A 17,693-nucleotide genomic window follows, 5' to 3' on the forward strand; every position below is an offset into this window, starting at 1 on the left:
GTCAATAATTCCATCCCGGCTAGCACCAAGAAAGTTATTATCCTTGTCAATAAAAATCCGCAATCTGAAACGGTAACCTCAAACTGTCTTTGGAATAATAATTTCGCAGTACTCTCGTTTTCGGATCCCCATTTGATGGCGGCGCTCTTTCTAAATTCACTCGACAAAATGTTTTGGCATAGTTTTTTTGGGTCTGTTGAATTTCGTAATTTGCACACAGTGCCAAAATTAGAGGCAGTCAATCGGTATCTTCTTTCTTCCTTCCACCTAGTATTAGCGGTTTGTCCTCGTGTCTCTTTTTCAATAAACTTTATTTGTTCAGCGTCCTTTTTCAAACTTGTCAATAAATCCTGCCGTTTTTTTAAAAATTCTTCTTCGTCCATTTGAATCCCGTAATCTTCGTCAGGTGGTGCAACTTCTTTTTATGTCGAGGAAACAACTGCCTCCTAGCTTTATTGTAAGCAGATTTTCTTTTCACGCTCAATGTACTTTTTTGCGTACTTTCCTGGACTTCGTCCGGTCATTTTTTTTGAAATCGTCGAAAAATAGTTACTTTTTTTATTATAAGCAATAGCTGCTGCATTGCATCTTATTGCGTAACTATTTTTTATAGAAAAATTTATCCTTTTCCCTCCTGTGAATTTACAAATTATTGCATTGTAACATTCAGCGGCACCTGCTTGAACCAAATGAGCGACTTAGAACTTAAAACTTCAGCCACTTTTTTTGCCTTATGAATGACTTCATTAATCATCGATGTTACAGTTAGGGGAGGACGAAACCAATTTACCATGTGTTGTAACATAACGGATATAAGAAATTTATAGTTTTTGGTGATTAGTTGATTAGAAACCGTTCTAATGGACGGCTTTTAAAATTTTGATAGCAGAAAATTATCAGCATTCGTGTGATGGAAATAATAAAATATCAAAGAATAAAGGGTTTAAGGCTTCCAACACATGGAAGACAAGTATAGAAAACCCAACAAACACACTGACGCGCCCTGCGCTGCATACTTCAGTAGTTCTACTTTTGAGTTTGTTATTTGGTTTAGTTTTTAGTAATTGTACAAAAAACAAAAAGGAATTACATATTTCAGTAAAAAAAATTGTTGTGTTCAGAGATTAAAAGAAACTCACGCATTATCTGTGATTTTTCCAGATTTTAAGAGACTCGATATTGATGTTACAAAAAAGTTGAAATCTGAATCGGTTTTCTCAATTCAGTTCTGTATTTACTTCCTATCTAATTACTCACTGTTTCAACAGAACCAAGAAAACAACATTGCAATACGACCCTCGTGTACTTTTTCCTGTTGTGAAAGATAGGTATTTCTCGTTATCCAAGAAGGATGATAAATAAATTATGAATCACGGAAAAACGAGACCCTCCAGCTATCTTTACAGCTACTCGCGGTTAAGCTCCGTGTAAAGATGTTCAGACATCGACAAAAACCAAATCGTGTCAATATTTTGTATTAATGAATTATTAATCACAGTGTCAAGTATATTGGTGTCTTCACATAACAGTCATTGTTTTCTGATTATCAACGAATATTACACTATGTTTGTGGGTCATTTGATAGTACTAATCGCACTGATTTTGGTTGGAACTATCGATAGTTTTCCTTTAAATTTACTGAGTAACCCTCAAGTACCATCCCCGAAAGTGGTAAGTGATTTTACTGAACAATTTACTTAACAACTTAACTAATTATAACTGTCTGCAATGTTAATTGAACTAACTTCATCGATAAAATTTTGATATTGTTATTACCGATAATAAACAACGCAGAGAAACGGACGTGGATGTGAACTGTTACCTTCAGAATAGATAATCACAAAAAATGGCATTCCATTGTTGCCTCGCTTGAATCACTTTCGGTTTTAGTTGGACTTCCTTAAAAAATTTGGTTACATCGAAGAAGATGATGCCAATTCCGGAGCCTTATACACGGAATCAGGTATTTCGGAGACTATCAAAGTCGTTCAAAAATTCGGAGCTCTTGAAGAAACTGGAATACTAGACAATGCAACTTTAGCGGTAACCTCATTATCGAGTCCTTAAAAAAAACCCAATTTATCCTTCTTCCAGCTTATGACATCTCCTCGCTGCGGCGTCCCCGACATAAAAAGGAAACGAGTAAAGAGATACAATTTGGGGTCGCCAGGGTGGAATAAAAGAACCATTACTTATTTGTAAGTCTCTCTTATCTCATTGAACTTTTTTCATTTTGAAATAGTATAGCGAACTGGTCCCCGAAGCTTGGAGAAGACTCAGTTGCGAAAAACATTCAATTAGCACTCGATGTTTGGGCGAAATACGGACGTTTAACTTTCAGAAGAGTTATGACTCCGGATGCTGATATTATTGTGGCATTTGGAAGTAGTTATCATGGCGATCGCTATCCTTTCGATGGTCGCGGAAATATTCTAGCTCATGCTTTCTTTCCTTACGAAGAACAGTCGTTCGGTGGTGATATTCATTTTGACGCGGATGAAAATTGGACTGATTCTAAAGAAGCAGCTAAGACTGATGGGTTGGATTTTGTTACTGTGGCTCTTCACGAATTGGGACATTCTTTGGGTTTATCACATTCTATAGTACCTGACTCTGTTATGTTTCCGTATTATCGTGGCTACGAGACGGAAAAAGATCTTCAGTTGGGTTATGACGATATTCTTGGGATGTACGAGTTGTATAGTAGGTAACACAAAGAATAAGGGTCTTGCAATTTTGGTTATAGTTCGTAGAAATATAAAGGATGAGCCCACACAGCCCCCGACTACTCATGTTGACACAACTTCAACAGAAACAGTTGTTACTCACCCTAGTACTACCCATTTTGATGCAACAACAACAGAAACAACTTTTATTCACCCTGGCACTACCCTTACTTTTACTACCAATGAAAGGGACAACACACCTTGGTACTCCGAGACAACCACACGTTTCTACAAAACCACAACTGCCAGAAATTTTTCAGTAATCTATGAGGGTGACGATGAAGAAGTTCAGGTTCATAAGAACCACGACACAACGCATAATATTCCTTCAACAAACTCTCCAAGTTTACCGAATATTTGTTTTGGTCAGTTTGACGCTGTGGCGGTTTTGAGAGAAGAAATTTTTGTTTTTAAAGAACAGGTTCGTTTTTAAAGGTACCGCTCGCATATCATTTAGGTTTTTAGTACGTTTGGAGACTCAAAGAAATGGGAAAAGTGTCAGAGGGGTACCCTATTTTGTTCCGACAAATGTTTCCAGGTCTTCCTAAGGAAGTTGTGAAAATTGATGCCGCGTACGAACGACCAGACGGAATGATCGTTTTATTTACAGGTGAAAAAGTGGAGTTGGTAAAAAGGTGGTTTAATTTCAATTAATAGGAGACAAATTTTGGGTTTACAACGGCAAAACGTTTGTGGAAAACAGCCCAAAGCCGATTTCTTATTATGGGCTTCCATCAACTATTGATCAAATCGATGCAGTTCAAACCTGGGCTAGAAATGGTGGGGTTTTAGACCGAAATTTTTGAAGATTATCTCAATTTTTATAGGAAAAACTTATTTTTACAAGCAAGACAGATTCTGGAGATATAACGAAACAACTAAAGCTATGGACGAAGATTATCCGAAGCACATGGAAAGATGGAGAGGAGTACCGCATAATCTGGACGCTGCGGCAACATTTAGAGGTGCGTAATTGCTTATTCTTGCACGAATTACTACTAATACAAAATTCAGGTGTGACGTACTTCTTTAAGGACGAATTGTACTGGAAATTTGATAATAACTGGGTTATAGTTACGGAACAATCTCCATTGCCTTCGCCTCAGCTTTGGATAGGGTGTCCAGAAGATTACCAGACTTTATTCCGATTATAAAATGCTTAACAATAAAACGAAACAAGTTTATTTAAAACAATGTTACTTTGGTAAAAATTTATCATACAATGCTTTTAACTGGTCCCAAAATACCAAACACAAAACGGTGTGAGGACCCAGCCTCAAATACATTGGACCTACACCTTTATAAAAAGCCGGGAAGCCTTCAGTTTTAAAGATTTTGATTACACAATCGACGTAATTGGAGTATAACAATCCTTTGCCATTAGCATCCACGGCTGTAAAACAAATGGTAAAATTTTCAGTAGAACAATGACATATGGTTGCTTACGTTGGTTGTACAACCTCGTCATTATAAGATCAAATGGTGTCATCATAACACTGATGGCAACTCCCCCGACCATGCTACCACAAAAAGAAGTTAGCAAAGGTTTTCCAGAGAAGTATTCATATTGGTTGAGAAACTCCTTGCTATATTTAAAAGAGGTAAGTTGGGATGTGGATCCAACGAAAGCTCTCGGTACTGATGCCCCTGCCCCACGAAAGAGACCTTTGAGCTGAAAAATAATCTCGACATAAACAAATACGCTACTTAAACGAGTGTAAAGGTGAAATAAAAACTACTCTTCGTGTTAATAAATTTATTCCCAAACTTACTCCATTCATTTTGTATATTTTTTTAAAAGCACTCCAACTTCCTTCATGGCTATGCTGGTACCCCACAGCAATAGCTTGAGCAGCTTGTGACTGTAAATGTGTTTTCACTAAAAAGAAAGGACTAGCAAAGTATTGACCAACGACTCCACCTGCTCCTCCTACCAAAACGCTTTTATAGAAAACCAGATTTCCATTTTTATCGGTAATGTAGCCGCGATTTTCACCAAACTGAAATGTTCCTGTAGATATAGTTAGAAAAGAGACAGTCTGAACTTAAGTACGTGCCTAATCTCATTCCGTTCATTATCAGTTGGACCCATAAAGCTGGAACTAAGCCTTTTTGAAGGGCCAAAATTCCGTCATTTTTAACGACTACGTAACCAGCGTGGAGTACATTTTTATAGTGAATTTTGTGCTGCCCTTTTGACTGTAGTTCACCTTGAAGTTGCATCCGAGTTTTTAGGACTTCTAAGGGGTTTGTGAAGAGACATGCGGCCATCGCTGCTCCTCCTGCTATTGCGAAGTCCATTTTTGGTATATAGCATTAGGAATGCTTCTAGTTTTTAGCCTTGAAAGATGTGGAAAAACGATAAATCGTTAGTGCTTCTCATTTAAGTATGTGTATGTGTATAGTTAGTACTTGCAAGTTTAAAAAACGCGAAGTCAGACATGCGCAGTCAGTGAAATTTTGAAGTGCACGTGCACATGATGCGAATTTATTAATTGTGCAAGTTTAGAAATTCGAATCTAGTTCCTTTAATGAGTATAATAATTTCAATTGAATTAACTTTGAAGTAAGTTGTGATTAGTAGAATAAACATTACATCATATCTCATTATTTATCAATGGTTTAAGAACATATTGTATAACAATAGTATCAGATAATCATTTTCAAATATTTTTTGTACTGAATTGTTAAAGCTCCGAATAATATTACTTCCATTTTAGGCAAGTACTTAATTTAAGTCACTAACATTATGGATGGTACTTACCTACGTATATATTAATAATAATCCAAAATATCACAATTTATCACTGTTTCATCTCATGTATTTCGACACCAAAAACTTGAACTGCGCTCCTGTTATTATTGCTAGCTGTACAGCTGTCTGATAAACACACATACATAATTACGTCTATTGATTACACAACCGCACAGACTTCACGAATAGGAAACCAGCAATACACAAGTTTTGACGGTTGCGTATGGTAGCTTTGGCCCCAAAACGTACTAGTTGAGCAGCAATTTAATTACTAGAGCAGCTAAACAACTTTAATTTTTTGCTCAGTGCCAATTCCCTGGAATTTAAAAAAGAAACTAACCCCTTGTTCTCCGTAAATCATCTTCATCGCTTGCCACATCCCCCGATGCTTATGCTGAAACCCCACAGCAATCGCTTCCGAAGACTGCGTTTGTAGATGCGTCTTCACTAAAAAAACAGGACTACAAGCTATTTGTCCGGCGACTCCTCCAACACCTCCAGCTAGAACGCTTTTATAAAAGACTGTGTTCCCTGATCGATCTAGAATGTACCCTCGATTTTCCAATGTTTCGTAGATCCCTAAAAACTGTTTCTTTCAAAATTATTTTAATATCCAACCAACTAACCCAGTCGAACTCCATTCATAATAAACTGAACCCACAAAGCAGGAGACAGCCCTTTTTGTAGGGATAAAATCCCTTCGTGTTTTACTATCATGTAAGTGGCATGAATTGTGTTTCTATAGTGGACTGTATATTCCCCTTTTTTAGTTAATTCACCCTGCAGTTGCATGCGAGTTTTTAAGACTTCTAAGGGGTTGGTGAAGAAGCCAGCGCCCACCGCAGCTGCACCAGCGATCACAAAATCCATTTTATAAGAACTGGAACAAAACTTGCTCTATCATTAGTATAATAACATATATAGATTTTAGTCGGTTGTCCTGTTATCTTATCATTGGATTCTTTTATATAATAGCAGATTTAGAGGAAAGAATAGTACTTAACATTTATTAGTAGTGGAAGTGTGTGATTTAAATTAAAAAATAGGAAAAATAGTCTTTACACAGATTTACAGGTGCGTACTTGAATTATTAATTTTAATTTATAAAAAAAAATTAGCCCCTTTATCCTATTAATAATAATAAAGCAGTTTTAATACCAAATATGTAAACAAGTGATGCAATTTATTAATTATTTCAATATTTTACAATTATTTATAAATACCTGTTGTTTTCACTTGAATGATCGACACATAATTAGTCTGATTTGTTGCTTAGTGTTGAACTGCAATCAAATTATAAGTCATGGACAGTGATACAATGGGGAAAATTCCAAACAATACTATATTTATAAACGAATATCTCTTTGCAATAAAAACCTTGATACGAATGTTAAACAACATAATTCATTAAGATTATTTGTCTAATTTCCTAAAATCACTATCCGTCACCAATTAATCGATAAGTTCTATCTTCATCTCCGTTCTTTTAGATTGATTTCTCTCTACGCAAATAAACCGTCATGCAATGGTGGGGCATGACACCCAATTCCGACAATTACGGCTTGCAATCATGAAGATCAAAACATTCACAGTCACTTCTTTGGTTTTAGCGTTTGAATCTCCCCCAAAATGGATTTTGCGATAGGCGGCGTCGCAGCGGTATGTGCCGGGTTTTTCACCAACCCTTTGGAGGTAATGAAAACACGAATGCAACTCCAAGGAGAATTGCGAAGTAGAGGTCAACACGCAGTTCATTACAAAAATGTGCTTCATGCAGGCTATGTCATTGCAAAACACGACGGGATTCTAGCATTACAAAAAGGATTAGTTCCAGGACTGTGGTTCCAACTGGTTCTAAATGGCTATAGATTCGGTAAAAACTAACTAACTTAGCATAAAATAACAATCGGTTTCAGGACTCTACCAGATCCTTGACGATAAAGGGTACATGAAAGATGAAAAAGGGAAGTTGATATTTTATAGAAGTGTGGCGATTGGGGGCTTTGCTGGCGCTACCGGTGCTTTTATCGCCAGCCCTTTTTATCTAATCAAAACGCACCTCCAGGCGGAAGCTTCTAAGGAAATTGCTTTTGGACACCAGTACCATTATAGAGGGACATGGTCCGGTCTTTGGGGGATTTTCAAGCAACAAGGAGTACTTAATTACTTTTTTTGAAAATTCCCAAAGTCACTGTGTCTTTTAGATGAAAGGACTGTTTAGAGGTGCGTCTTCGGCAGTCCCACGTGCATTTGTTGGTTCAACTTCCCAATTAACTTCTTTTGCGTATTGCAAAGAGTTTATGAAAAAGTACGACATTCTACAGAATTCGCCTTTGCTTCTAAGTTTTATAGCGAGTATGGTTGGAGGTGTTGCCATCAGTGTTATGATGACACCTTTCGATTTGGTTTCCACAAGGCTGTACAATCAAGGTAAAACAACATAAATCCGGAAGGATTTTATTAGTGTTGTATTTTAGGGGTGGATAAAGCCGGCAAGGGGTTGCTATATAATGGTTATACTGATTGTGTTCTCAAAATATGGAAAACGGAAGGATTTTTAGGGTTCTATAAAGGGCTAGGTCCTAGTTATTTTAGATTAGGACCACACACAGTTTTGTGTTTAGTTTTTTGGGATGAATTTAAAGATTTGTATCATCGATTTAAATGAACAATTATAAAGTTTTTTATGTGTTATGCTCTTTTCTTCCAATTACGTCAATAAATGACCCTTATCGTAATTTTTAATATCCCAAAATGATGAGGCTTTCAACCAAGTGGTCACTAAAATAAATCTTTCTCAATTACGTCTTGATAAGATAAATTTGTAGTATACATAAAAGGCGACGTTCAAGGATAAACCGATCAAATATTTAACTTGACCTATCAATCCAGCGATATAAATTGTAACCATCAAAAACATGTGATAGTTTACTCTATAATTAACAATTGCATAATGTTCTCCCAACGCATCAGCGTCACTTCTCCCGTCAACTTCTTCACAAGAAACTGTAAGTTATTTCAATTCCACCACAGTTTGAACTCGTTTTTTTAGATGCTGCAAAATCAAAGATACTGGTCGCTAAGCCTATCGTGGAAATCGATGGCGATGAAATGACCAAACTAATATTCGACGAAATCAAAGAAAAATTGCTCTTTCCTTTCGTTGATCTGAATCGGGAGTATTACGACTGCAGTCTTACCAACAGGTAAGCTTCTGTTTGTGTTCTCGCTAATTCTCGTAGAAATAAAACCCAAAATCAGGTTTCGAAAGACGCAGCTGCGGCTATTTTACAACACAATGTTGGTGTTAAATGCTCTACAATAACCCCAGATGAAGAAAGAGTCAAAGGTGAGTTCTACGATTTTTTTAGTGAAATTGAAATGGTTTCTCAGAGTTTGGTTTGAGTCAAATGTGGCCCAGTCCTAATGGTATGATCCGGAATGCTCTTAACGGCACTCAATTTCGAGAATCCATTATTTGTAAAAATGTGAATAAGTACGTCCCGGGATGGACTCAACCCATCATAATGGGACGACATACGTTTGGTGATCAATACGGTGGTAAAGATTTGATTATTAGCAAACCCACGAAAGTAACAGAAATCGAGTTAATGACTCAGTTCTAATGTAGATTTTCTTAGATTTTTATTACTCTTCAGTCTGATGATGGTAAAACAGAATCCATCGAAGCCTTCAGTTACAAAGGTAAAGGTGTGGCAATGTTAACATTCAACACAGAAGACAGTATTAGAGCTTTCGCCGAATCGTGTTTTAGAATGGCTTTGGAGAGAAATTTCCCACTATTTTTTGCCACCAAGAGCACTCTTTTGAAACAGTACGACAAGCTCTTCAATGAAGTCTTTTTAGATGTTTACGAAAAGTACGATTTTTCTACCAATTAAAACCTCTGATGTTCATATTCTAGAGAGTACAAGTCAAAATTCGAAAAAGCGAATCTCACTTTTGAACTACGTCTAATCGACGACATGGCAGCCCAAGCTATGAAATCATCAGGTGGTTTTCTATGGGCTTTAAAAAGTTACGACGGAGACGTACTTTCTGATGTCGTGGGACAAGGATTTGGTTCCATGGGTTTGATGATCCACAGTTTAGTGTCACATGATGGTAGAACTATAATGACGGAACCTGCTCATGGTACTGTAACACGACATTATCGGTAACTACGTGTTTAGGAAGAGAACTGTAATTAAGATGTGATTTAAGGGAATATGAAAAAGGGTTGAAGACTTCTACTAATCCTATTTCATCGATTTTTGCATGGACGAGAGGTTTGCAACATAGAGCGAAATTAGACAAGCATCAAGATCTGGAGAACTTTACAAAGCAGCTAGAAAAATCGACTGTGGATACTGTAGAGTCTGGTTTGGTTACTAAAGACCTGGCAGCGTGTGTTCATGGAAAAAACTACAAAGACAATCAATATTTAAGTACTTCGGAATTTATTGATGAAGTACGGAAGACGCTAGATCGCTTGTTTTAACTTCGTATCTCTATTATATCGCTTTTATTATTTCAATAAAGAAAAAGTTGAGAATAAAGTTTTGCACCAACCTAAAAAACGGGAAGTTGTGACTCATTTGAACAAAAAAGGGTGACATACAAACGCGTCCAACACGTCCTTCGATGGCATGCAGACTCCACTCTTGTTTTTGTTCTCAAGGTCGACCGGTTCTGCTGAAGATCGCAAAATTAGGTCATGAAGTATGCACCTTCAGGGTGAATTTTTTGATTGGTTGTCGCAAAGTCGTACGGGTTTGTTTACTACAAACTTGGAGCAAACGTAAACAAAGTTGTAAAGTGGAGTTGAATGAATGTGGGTAAAATGTAAACAATTTATTTATTCCTACTTGACGTAAGAGCGGTTTTACAAGATTTTATGCAAAATTTCTTCTATCAAATTCGGTAACAATAATAGAGTAATATTTAAAAAGGAATTAATAGAACAACTTCTGATTTCGATATACAGGATGTCTCAGAACTCATGACCCATAAAGCAAGGGAGGGGCCGATAGCAATACAGATAGTAAATTTCAGAATAAAAATTGAATAGGTATTGCAGTTGGACATGGAATTTTTTTAATAATGTAAGAATGTCTCTTCGAAAAAATGCCACGAACACTCTCTGTCAAACCTGAATACCTCTTTTGGAATGGTCTCTTAAGAATAAAACGTCATTTTAAGTGTACTTTTATTAAAATGGAAGACACGGTGATAAAAAGCCTATCCAAAAATTGTGATGCATGCTAAGAAATTGCTACACTTCTTTTTCCGTTACTGAGAATGTCTCTTCCGTGCCTGCTGAGTGAACTGGCGATTCTAACGGTCGTGACGCGAATCCTTTTTTACACAAGAGAGCAATTTGTGCTGGATCCCGCCCTCGTGTTTCAGGCAGATAAAATCTGAAAAACTTCATTTACTTCAAGTCGAAGTTAGTTGAATCTCACCTTATGAAGAAGTAGAGTGCGATTACCACCACCGCAAAAATAAAGAACGAAGCTGCTCCTAGATAAGTGAGCATGGATTGGAAACACAAAGCGATGACGAAGTTTCCCCCCCAATTTGCCATGCTACCGAGAGCCATAGCGCTAGGCCGGGGGCCAACTTCAAATAATTCAGAACCAATGAAGTAGGGAATGGGACCAAGAGCAATACCGTAGCATACAACAAAACCCAAGACACCAACAATGCTTAAATACGGCATCCACGATATTTTTGACTGTAATAAAATGAATTAGATCGGGTTACACTGAAAATATGTGAGTACAATTAAAGTAACTGCGACACCTAAAAGAAGTAGGAAAAACGCAGTTGTTATCAAACTCAGCTGAAGTGTTGATCTTCGGTTGAATCTCGCCATGACAGGAATTGAAATAATTGCCATAAAAAGGTTGCAGCAACCAGCCGCGATTGTTGCTAGTTGGCTATTTTCTAAGGAGAAACCTGCTTTTAGGAAGATCGAGACAGAATAGTAGAAGACCTGAAGAGATGATAAGTAAATGTCAGTAGAATGTTATGATACCAACAGCGTTGATTCCACTAAATTGCTGGCCTGCTTGAAGACTACAAACAAGCAGAAGTGGCAGTAGTAGCGTCCTATCAGTTAACACCCTGAGTAAGTTCCACGAATCTGTGGTGTTGTCACCGTCGTTGTCTTGTTCTTCTAATCGGAGTTCTTGGATTTCGTGTTGAAGGAGCTCTTCTTTGACATTGCGAATAAACGCCAATTCTATGGAAAATAAATTTCAAATTTCTTTATTCGACGTGAAATACACTTACGTTTAATAGCCAAATGGGGTTGTTTCTTCACGATGAAGAGGTACTTGGGACTTTCAGGCAAAAAGAATAATAACCCTCCACACATAATTAAAGGTATTAAATAAGCAGCCAATAAATGTGGCCAATAGAGTTCGTTTCCTAGAATTTGACTTAGTGATAAAACCTGTCCTACTAGAACTCCGAAAGTTACTCCCAAAGGACACAAAACTCCCATAGACCCTCTAAGTAAACCCGGAGCTAACTCCGTTAAGTACATCGGCATAACACTTGTAATCAACCCTAAAAAAATTAACCGTTGAATCGTGACAGACTCATTTCAACAATACCTGAAGCAACCCCCACCAGTAGTCGTCCTCCTATCAACATTTCCACAGAATTCGCTGCTTTAGACACAAAAAACAGTATACCAGCTATAGCCCCAATCACGGAACTAACAATTAAGGCACCTTTACGTCCAACTTTATCAGCAAAGTAAGAACCACCCAATGAACCAATAGTACCACCTACCAAAAAAATCGCCACAATGGTGGACCATAAGAAGTCCAACCCAGTTCGTTGTAAAACTGATCCATATCTGCTGTGGACGCTTTCGTTGCAAAACTCTTTAATAACCTAGAAAAAAAGACAGGGGAACTTGATTTATGTGGGATGACACCATCACTTACTCCTGCTGGGGAGTTGACTACACCAATATTGTACCCAACTGGTAAGGAGGAACCGATGGTGGTTGCTACTCCCGCCAAGATCAACACTCGCGTCCATGATGGGCGAGATACTGAGATCTCCTGGAAACAGGGAAAATTTTTTTGAAGATGGGGAGCAAGACGAGTGTGAAGGCATTAAAACTGTACCTTGGACGATGACATGGCTTCAATAACTGGCGACTAAAGAGTCCTTCAGTACTTTATGTAATTTCCAGTTTGTGATAACGTGTTTTCAATTAAAATTATCTAATTTTAATTAAAGTCAGTTGATAGAAACGAAAGGAAATGAGATGCAGAACTTTATTAATTTTTTTATAAAATACATTATGTTGAAAATATTGTTTTGAGAATTGTCATTGCTTTTAAGCGGATGGATTTGGTTACGAAATCTACCGAGCTCAGAAAAAAAATTGAAACTGATTTTTTTTGAGCTTGGTAGTCCTGTACAGTAAAAAGCAGTAATATCAAAAAATATCTGTTAAAGTAGCGCCATTGATATGCAATTTTTCTGTGGTCAGAAAGAATAATTTTCCAAATACAATTACATAACTATAATATAATCTCTTTTTTAATTTCGGCAAAAACTTTCGCTTTTTTTATTCGCCAAGAAATCACTTTGTTGTGCGTTGTAAAATGAAAAACACAGCTCAAATTGACTAGACTAGATTAAGTTTGTACTCAAATTAATATTTTTTGTTAACTATAATATCGACTAGAATGCAGGAGTCGTTAAAGATTGGTACTACTGAGCCCAGGACGAAAACCCACCAAAACCATCCACACTGCCAACCATCCAATACAATGCAACTGAGAAGGAGGCATGCACTAGCGTGGCAGCCTATAGCTGTACGAATAAGTTAAGGAAAAATCGAATAAATGACATTGTGCGAACAAAGAAACTGTTAACGCTTGCAACAATATTACAAGGTTGACTTGATCTACGTCGAAGAATCGTTAAATTCAGAAATAACGTAAATTGAAGTAATTTTTGTTGCGTCTAAAATCGAAACTGCGCCGATTTATTAATTGCGTAATCAGTTTTAATTAAAAGATAAAACACAAGTCAAGCTATTACGAACTTATTGAACCCCCTATAAACCCAAATCCACGTTCCGGCAAGCTTTTAATGAAACAATGAAGGATACATAACAAGGCAGATGTAGGGTGAAACATGGTTAGACCAGTCAGAAAAACTAACAGTTCACAACAAATCATTCCAATAGCAACACTCAATCCAACCACCAGCCTGCAATGCAAAAAACGAAATTAAAAGCAGTCGCACGAGATTCTGACATCTTCAGGGTGTTAGATATTATCCTGAGATGCTCGGAAATTTGTACAAATTTGAGAAAAATGAAGCGTATCACCTTACGATGGTACATGGTCGCCACTCGCGGTACGACTGACCAACAATACGGTTGTTAAAATTTACCACACACAACTAATTAAATTAAATTACGGCTACATTTGGCTCCACGTTTCAAGTCATGTGGAAACAATTTAACAGTGCATTGTTAAACTGCTTGGACATTATATTTTTTCTTTGATTACTCACTGAGTATGGTGAACTTGAAAGATTTGATCCGACGTCTCCACCATTAAACAAGCTTTCACGCTCTGGGGACTGTTCCATAATAATAAGACACAAATGACAAAATGTGCAACTAAAATTAGAAACCTTGCTGGAATTAACTCGGAAGTGTAGTACATGTCACCTGGAAATATTTACAACAACGAATTAGTTTAATAGTACTGCTTAAAGCAAAAGTATTTAGATTTAGATTAACAGAAATAATTGAAATGCTTAATATACTAAGCTTAGATAAATCTCGCTCAACTTATTCTTCGTAATTTTTTTCGATATTTGAGGTTCTTTAATTTTTTTTTATCAATTTTAAAAGAGCATTTTTGTACGTGATTTCTACTTTTTGGCTTATATTTACAACACGAATTCATACTAATGTAAAAGAAATAAAACATCAAGATAATTATTTATTTTTACTAGCAGAAATACATTTTTATAAAAAAGTTTTGTTTATAAAGATAAATTTTATGAAATCTAAGTACATAATAAGAAAATATAAATCATAAATGTTGCAATATTTGATAAATCGAATTAAAGTCGCTTGGATTAACCTTCGGTTTTATATTTGGCGCAATATACGCACTAGAATTTGTAACAAATTTTAGATATGAAGAAAAGAAGAACGAATAAATAGATCGATACAAATGTTATCCATATTTATGAGTTTTTAAGCTTTGTATGGAAATGTATTAAATTGGGTTGAGAAAAATTATCACAAAATACTGAATGAAAATGTTGCCCAAATAAAATGTAGAATGTAAAAAAAATATTCGAATTTAAAACTATTTTAGTATGAGAAAATTGCGTTTAATTTAGAATATTAGTATTAGTAAAAATAAGCAGTTTGTATTCATGTCATTGATCTATTCTCTTTACAACTTATTCTATGGTGGACTATACTTACAACTTTCAGGGATGAATGAAGTGACTTTTATTGCGGATTTCGGTCTACATTTATTCAAATCTACATTACTAAAATACTAAGCAATACACGAGGTATAGTTGGAAATATCTAAATAAACCCAAACATGCGCATGGTAGAGGGGTATTTTTGACATTTGACGGGCCTCCCAACCATAGGCGCCACAGATGAACTATTTGAAAGAACATTCCCGCAAATATTTATTATCGAATCAGAGTGCAAAGGTTACTAAAAATTATCTAAAAGAAGATTTTTAAACCTAGGGCGTAGTTTCTAAATTATAAACACGTCCCATAATAGTGGTTTTATTTTTCAACCAATGTTGGTGTTGACACGACGCCACTGCATCACGTCAGATGTTCGCTGGCGCATGAGTATTGACGCGATTTGCTAATGCGCATCCGTTTGTTTGGGTCTTTTTACATCTTTCCATCTGTAATAAACATTAAAATTCGACTACACTATATTTAAGGTTACATTTGTGACTCAATCACAACATCCGGCCTATGTGTCGCCATCTATTCAAGTAGGAAGAAACCGAGAATTTGGGTTGTGCTTAGGTGGATTTAATTTTTAAAAATTTGTACCTATTTATTAGCGACTATTAGTACAGTTTGGGGAATTGACACCCGATGCATGGAATTAAATTTAATAGAAAGTGGGGGACACCGAGCGAGAAAGAGATTCTTGCATTCTTTCATTCTCACACACATCAAGAAACATGAATTTTCGGTGAGTCCAAGACCGATTAATGGACAAATAGATGAGCGCAACAAAGAAAACCATAATTGCCATTGGAGCGAGGAAGATAAAAATAATTTACCCCCATCAGCGCGAATGCATGCGTCGTGGCATTGTTTTATCATTTTTGGCAAGACGAGGTGTTAACATGATTGCTCCTTTAGTAATTCTTCGCTATTAGAGGGATTTGGTCCTTCGAATGCAAAATGCAACAATTTTATTTTTTTATGAGTAATGATAGGCATTGTATTTCTCAATGAATTTGAGTTACAATTTTCGAGAACTTTGTCGCTAGGATGCATTGAGGGGAGTAATGCCACCCACTGACACTACTCCTCTCCCACTTCTTATTAAAATTGTTCCCATTCATCGGGTATCAATTCCCCAAACTGTATAACTTACACTAATGTTAAAAAAGATTCTTACAATTGTAGTGTAAAATAAACGTTTGGAAAAACAATTACGAGTTGCAAACAGTCGATTTTGTAAGGTAAAAAAAACTTGTACTAAAAGTGATTTCCACTTTTTACACCAAGAGCTTCTTAATTTCCGACGAAAGCTCTGCGGTATCAACAGGCGTGACTTTATCACTTTCGCTATTTTTTTGGTTCTCATGCGCCAATGTTGCACATACTTTTTTGTGCCAATGCCAATGCAGCTTCTGGCAGTTTTTATCACAATACTGTACGACTTTACATTGTGAACATTTCTTGCTTGGTTTTTCTTCTCCGCAGGTACAGCAGAGAGGGACATTATCAATAAAACCTCTTTGTCCATTTATTGCAGATGTGACAACGCTCAATGCGCTTGGTGCATCTTGGCCTGTTAGTGTTGAAACCATTTGTCTAAATAAAGTGCATTCTCTATATGGGAAGTTTTTAACACAGTCCTTAAGAAAAGATTCTAGTATATCCAAAGCGCCGTCTTTACCGGGTTTTAAAATGTGTTTACAGAAGTCTTGGAGGACGTCGCTTTTCTTGTTTTCATCCCCTTTTTGTTTCTCTTGCAATTTAATTAGATGTCCAGCAATGTATGATAAATAGTGGAATTTAAAAGCCATTACTTCATTGGTTTCTGCTTCTCTTTTCATTTCTTTTTCGCACAATAATTCTAGTACTTTTTTTACTTGTACTAAATGATGGGCAATTCCAATGAAACTATACATATTCATTGCAATTTTCACAGGGTGTATAGTAACCTGAATTACAAGTTGGTGAAAGCTTTCTGCCAAAAATGGTGGTAAATACGGTTCCGTCTGTTGCCCCTGAATAACAGTATAGTAATCAACATCAGCTCTCTTCACGTAGTTATTAATTATAGCAACACATTTATGGTGACCCACAAAAGCTGCCATTTGGGCTGCTGTTCTATTCACAGCATTTGTTAGTTCAGGTTTGGCACCAGCTATTAATAGAGCTAAACAAACTTCGAGATTTCCGGACAAACCAGCGAAATGGAGAGCCGCATAGTTGTGTTGATGCTTGCACATATTAGGATCAGCCCCCTAAAAATACAATTTTAGAAAAAACACGCAATATAAAATAAGAACTAACATAATCGAGAAGTAACTGGACCATCTCCTTGTTCCCCTTGTAAGCAGCATGTTGCAAGGGGGTCATCATGTTATTATCCACGATGTTAACATTGGGGTGCAAGTGTAGGATGGCTCTCAAAGAAATAACTTCACCTGATTCAATCGCAGCGAAAAGCTGATTTTCTACTTCACCACCCGCGGATTCCGTCATTGCATCAATGTTTAAATAACGCTTAAGAATGTGCTAAATTTCACACTTATCTCGCCGCTGCTGAAGCTCGCTATCTGAGGTTAAGTGTCGACTGTCAGAAAACACAAGAGTGCAGCAGTTATTTTCGACTGAAATCGCTTTTCGGTTGGCTGCAATTAGTGTCATGTGAAGTGATTTTTGAATGCGAGGTGTTAAAAACGCAATAATTCAATTTTAAT

General features: G+C 36.6%; 6 protein-coding genes across 10 annotated transcripts; 3 read left to right on the plus strand and 3 right to left on the minus strand.

The window, feature by feature from the left end:
• The first annotated feature begins 1,426 nt into the window (after positions 1-1,426).
• LOC148168328 (matrix metalloproteinase-24-like) lies at positions 1,427-3,880 on the plus strand. The gene is made up of 9 exons (XM_088044937.1): positions 1,427-1,671; positions 1,891-2,043; positions 2,095-2,198; positions 2,243-2,703; positions 2,747-3,147; positions 3,192-3,336; positions 3,384-3,506; positions 3,554-3,691; positions 3,741-3,880. The coding sequence occupies exons 1-9, from the start codon at positions 1,564-1,566 to the stop codon at positions 3,878-3,880; spliced, it is 1,773 nt and encodes a 590-aa protein (XP_087901063.1). The 5' UTR covers positions 1,427-1,563.
• A 12-nt stretch (positions 3,881-3,892) lies between these two features.
• Positions 3,893-6,815, minus strand: LOC148168329 (solute carrier family 25 member 35-like). Of its 3 annotated transcripts, none has more exons than XM_088044939.1 (5): positions 6,705-6,815; positions 6,108-6,361; positions 5,822-6,060; positions 4,173-4,398; positions 3,893-4,119 (listed from the first exon to the last, which is right to left on the minus strand). In XM_088044939.1, exons 2-5 carry the CDS (start codon positions 6,349-6,351, stop codon positions 3,923-3,925), a joined length of 906 nt encoding a protein of 301 aa, XP_087901065.1. In that variant the 5' UTR covers positions 6,352-6,361; positions 6,705-6,815; the 3' UTR covers positions 3,893-3,922. The 3 variants fall into 3 exon arrangements, with proteins under 3 accessions (XP_087901065.1, XP_087901066.1, XP_087901067.1); XM_088044940.1 differs by having other exon boundaries at positions 6,108-6,372; positions 6,705-6,808; XM_088044941.1 differs by lacking the exons at positions 5,822-6,060; positions 6,108-6,361; positions 6,705-6,815 and adding exons at positions 4,499-4,737; positions 4,784-5,066; positions 5,491-5,581.
• Positions 5,136-8,173, plus strand: LOC148168330 (solute carrier family 25 member 35-like). Of its 3 annotated transcripts, none has more exons than XM_088044943.1 (5): positions 5,136-5,292; positions 7,092-7,354; positions 7,398-7,636; positions 7,686-7,911; positions 7,959-8,173. In XM_088044943.1, exons 2-5 carry the CDS (start codon positions 7,111-7,113, stop codon positions 8,147-8,149), a joined length of 900 nt encoding a protein of 299 aa, XP_087901069.1. In that variant the 5' UTR covers positions 5,136-5,292; positions 7,092-7,110; the 3' UTR covers positions 8,150-8,173. The 3 variants fall into 3 exon arrangements, with proteins under 3 accessions (XP_087901069.1, XP_087901068.1, XP_087901070.1); XM_088044942.1 differs by lacking the exon at positions 5,136-5,292 and adding an exon at positions 6,424-6,555 and having other exon boundaries at positions 6,972-7,354; XM_088044944.1 differs by lacking the exon at positions 5,136-5,292 and adding an exon at positions 6,424-6,555.
• Positions 8,174-8,332: 159 nt separating this feature from the next.
• On the plus strand, positions 8,333-10,040 carry LOC148168331 (uncharacterized). The gene is made up of 7 exons (XM_088044938.1): positions 8,333-8,489; positions 8,534-8,687; positions 8,724-8,830; positions 8,875-9,074; positions 9,123-9,361; positions 9,407-9,658; positions 9,706-10,040. Exons 1-7 carry the CDS (start codon positions 8,435-8,437, stop codon positions 9,980-9,982), a joined length of 1,284 nt encoding a protein of 427 aa, XP_087901064.1. The 5' UTR covers positions 8,333-8,434; the 3' UTR covers positions 9,983-10,040.
• Positions 10,041-10,673: 633 nt separating this feature from the next.
• On the minus strand, positions 10,674-14,196 carry LOC148168332 (solute carrier family 2, facilitated glucose transporter member 1-like). Its single transcript, XM_088044504.1, has 8 exons — positions 14,038-14,196; positions 12,444-12,563; positions 12,105-12,390; positions 11,779-12,057; positions 11,526-11,728; positions 11,267-11,479; positions 10,947-11,218; positions 10,674-10,901 (listed from the first exon to the last, which is right to left on the minus strand). The coding sequence occupies exons 1-8, from the start codon at positions 14,113-14,115 to the stop codon at positions 10,757-10,759; spliced, it is 1,596 nt and encodes a 531-aa protein (XP_087900630.1). The 5' UTR covers positions 14,116-14,196; the 3' UTR covers positions 10,674-10,756.
• A 1,960-nt stretch (positions 14,197-16,156) lies between these two features.
• Positions 16,157-17,675, minus strand: LOC148168333 (ankyrin repeat and MYND domain-containing protein 2). Its single transcript, XM_088044505.1, has 2 exons — positions 17,284-17,675; positions 16,157-17,234 (listed from the first exon to the last, which is right to left on the minus strand). Exons 1-2 carry the CDS (start codon positions 17,473-17,475, stop codon positions 16,257-16,259), a joined length of 1,170 nt encoding a protein of 389 aa, XP_087900631.1. The 5' UTR covers positions 17,476-17,675; the 3' UTR covers positions 16,157-16,256.
• Between the last annotated feature and the right edge of the window lie 18 nt (positions 17,676-17,693).

The sequence above is a fragment of the Gnatocerus cornutus genome, chromosome 9 (genome assembly GCF_029298725.1).
Source record: "Gnatocerus cornutus isolate USDA-ARS CGAHR chromosome 9, icGnaCorn1.1, whole genome shotgun sequence".
Lineage (NCBI taxonomy): Eukaryota > Metazoa > Arthropoda > Insecta > Coleoptera > Tenebrionidae > Gnatocerus > Gnatocerus cornutus.

Bases quoted from the DNA above. Each gene is read 5' to 3' on its own strand.
- LOC148168328 (XM_088044937.1), top strand. From the start codon at position 1,564: ATGTTTGTGGGTCATTTGATAGTACTAATCGCACTGATTTTGGTTGGA. The intron at 2,199-2,242 runs GTAAGTCTCTCT...ATTTTGAAATAG, and splicing joins AAAAGAACCATTACTTATTT to TATAGCGAACTGGTCCCCGA. The intron at 3,148-3,191 runs GTTCGTTTTTAA...TTAGGTTTTTAG, and splicing joins TTTTTGTTTTTAAAGAACAG to TACGTTTGGAGACTCAAAGA.
- LOC148168329 (XM_088044939.1), bottom strand. From the start codon at position 6,351: ATGGATTTTGTGATCGCTGGTGCAGCTGCGGTGGGCGCTGGCTTCTTC. The intron at 4,399-5,821 runs GTTAGTTTCTTT...ATTATTTTTCAG, and splicing joins TGATTTACGGAGAACAAGGG to CTCAAAGGTCTCTTTCGTGG. The intron at 4,120-4,172 runs GTAAGCAACCAT...TTTGTTTTACAG, and splicing joins GACGAGGTTGTACAACCAAC to CCGTGGATGCTAATGGCAAA.
- LOC148168330 (XM_088044943.1), top strand. From the start codon at position 7,111: ATGGATTTTGCGATAGGCGGCGTCGCAGCGGTATGTGCCGGGTTTTTC. The intron at 7,355-7,397 runs GTAAAAACTAAC...AATCGGTTTCAG, and splicing joins TCTAAATGGCTATAGATTCG to GACTCTACCAGATCCTTGAC. The intron at 7,637-7,685 runs GTACTTAATTAC...TGTGTCTTTTAG, and splicing joins GGATTTTCAAGCAACAAGGA to ATGAAAGGACTGTTTAGAGG.
- LOC148168331 (XM_088044938.1), top strand. From the start codon at position 8,435: ATGTTCTCCCAACGCATCAGCGTCACTTCTCCCGTCAACTTCTTCACA. The intron at 8,688-8,723 runs GTAAGCTTCTGT...TAATTCTCGTAG, and splicing joins GACTGCAGTCTTACCAACAG to AAATAAAACCCAAAATCAGG. The intron at 8,831-8,874 runs GTGAGTTCTACG...ATGGTTTCTCAG, and splicing joins AGATGAAGAAAGAGTCAAAG to AGTTTGGTTTGAGTCAAATG.
- LOC148168332 (XM_088044504.1), bottom strand. From the start codon at position 14,115: ATGGAACAGTCCCCAGAGCGTGAAAGCTTGTTTAATGGTGGAGACGTC. The intron at 12,564-14,037 runs GTGAGTAATCAA...CCCTGTTTCCAG, and splicing joins TTTCAAGTTCACCATACTCA to GAGATCTCAGTATCTCGCCC. The intron at 12,058-12,104 runs GTATTGTTGAAA...TAATTTTTTTAG, and splicing joins ACTGGTGGGGGTTGCTTCAG to GGTTGATTACAAGTGTTATG.
- LOC148168333 (XM_088044505.1), bottom strand. From the start codon at position 17,475: ATGACGGAATCCGCGGGTGGTGAAGTAGAAAATCAGCTTTTCGCTGCG. The intron at 17,235-17,283 runs GTTAGTTCTTAT...TTGTATTTTTAG, and splicing joins TCCAGTTACTTCTCGATTAT to GGGGCTGATCCTAATATGTG.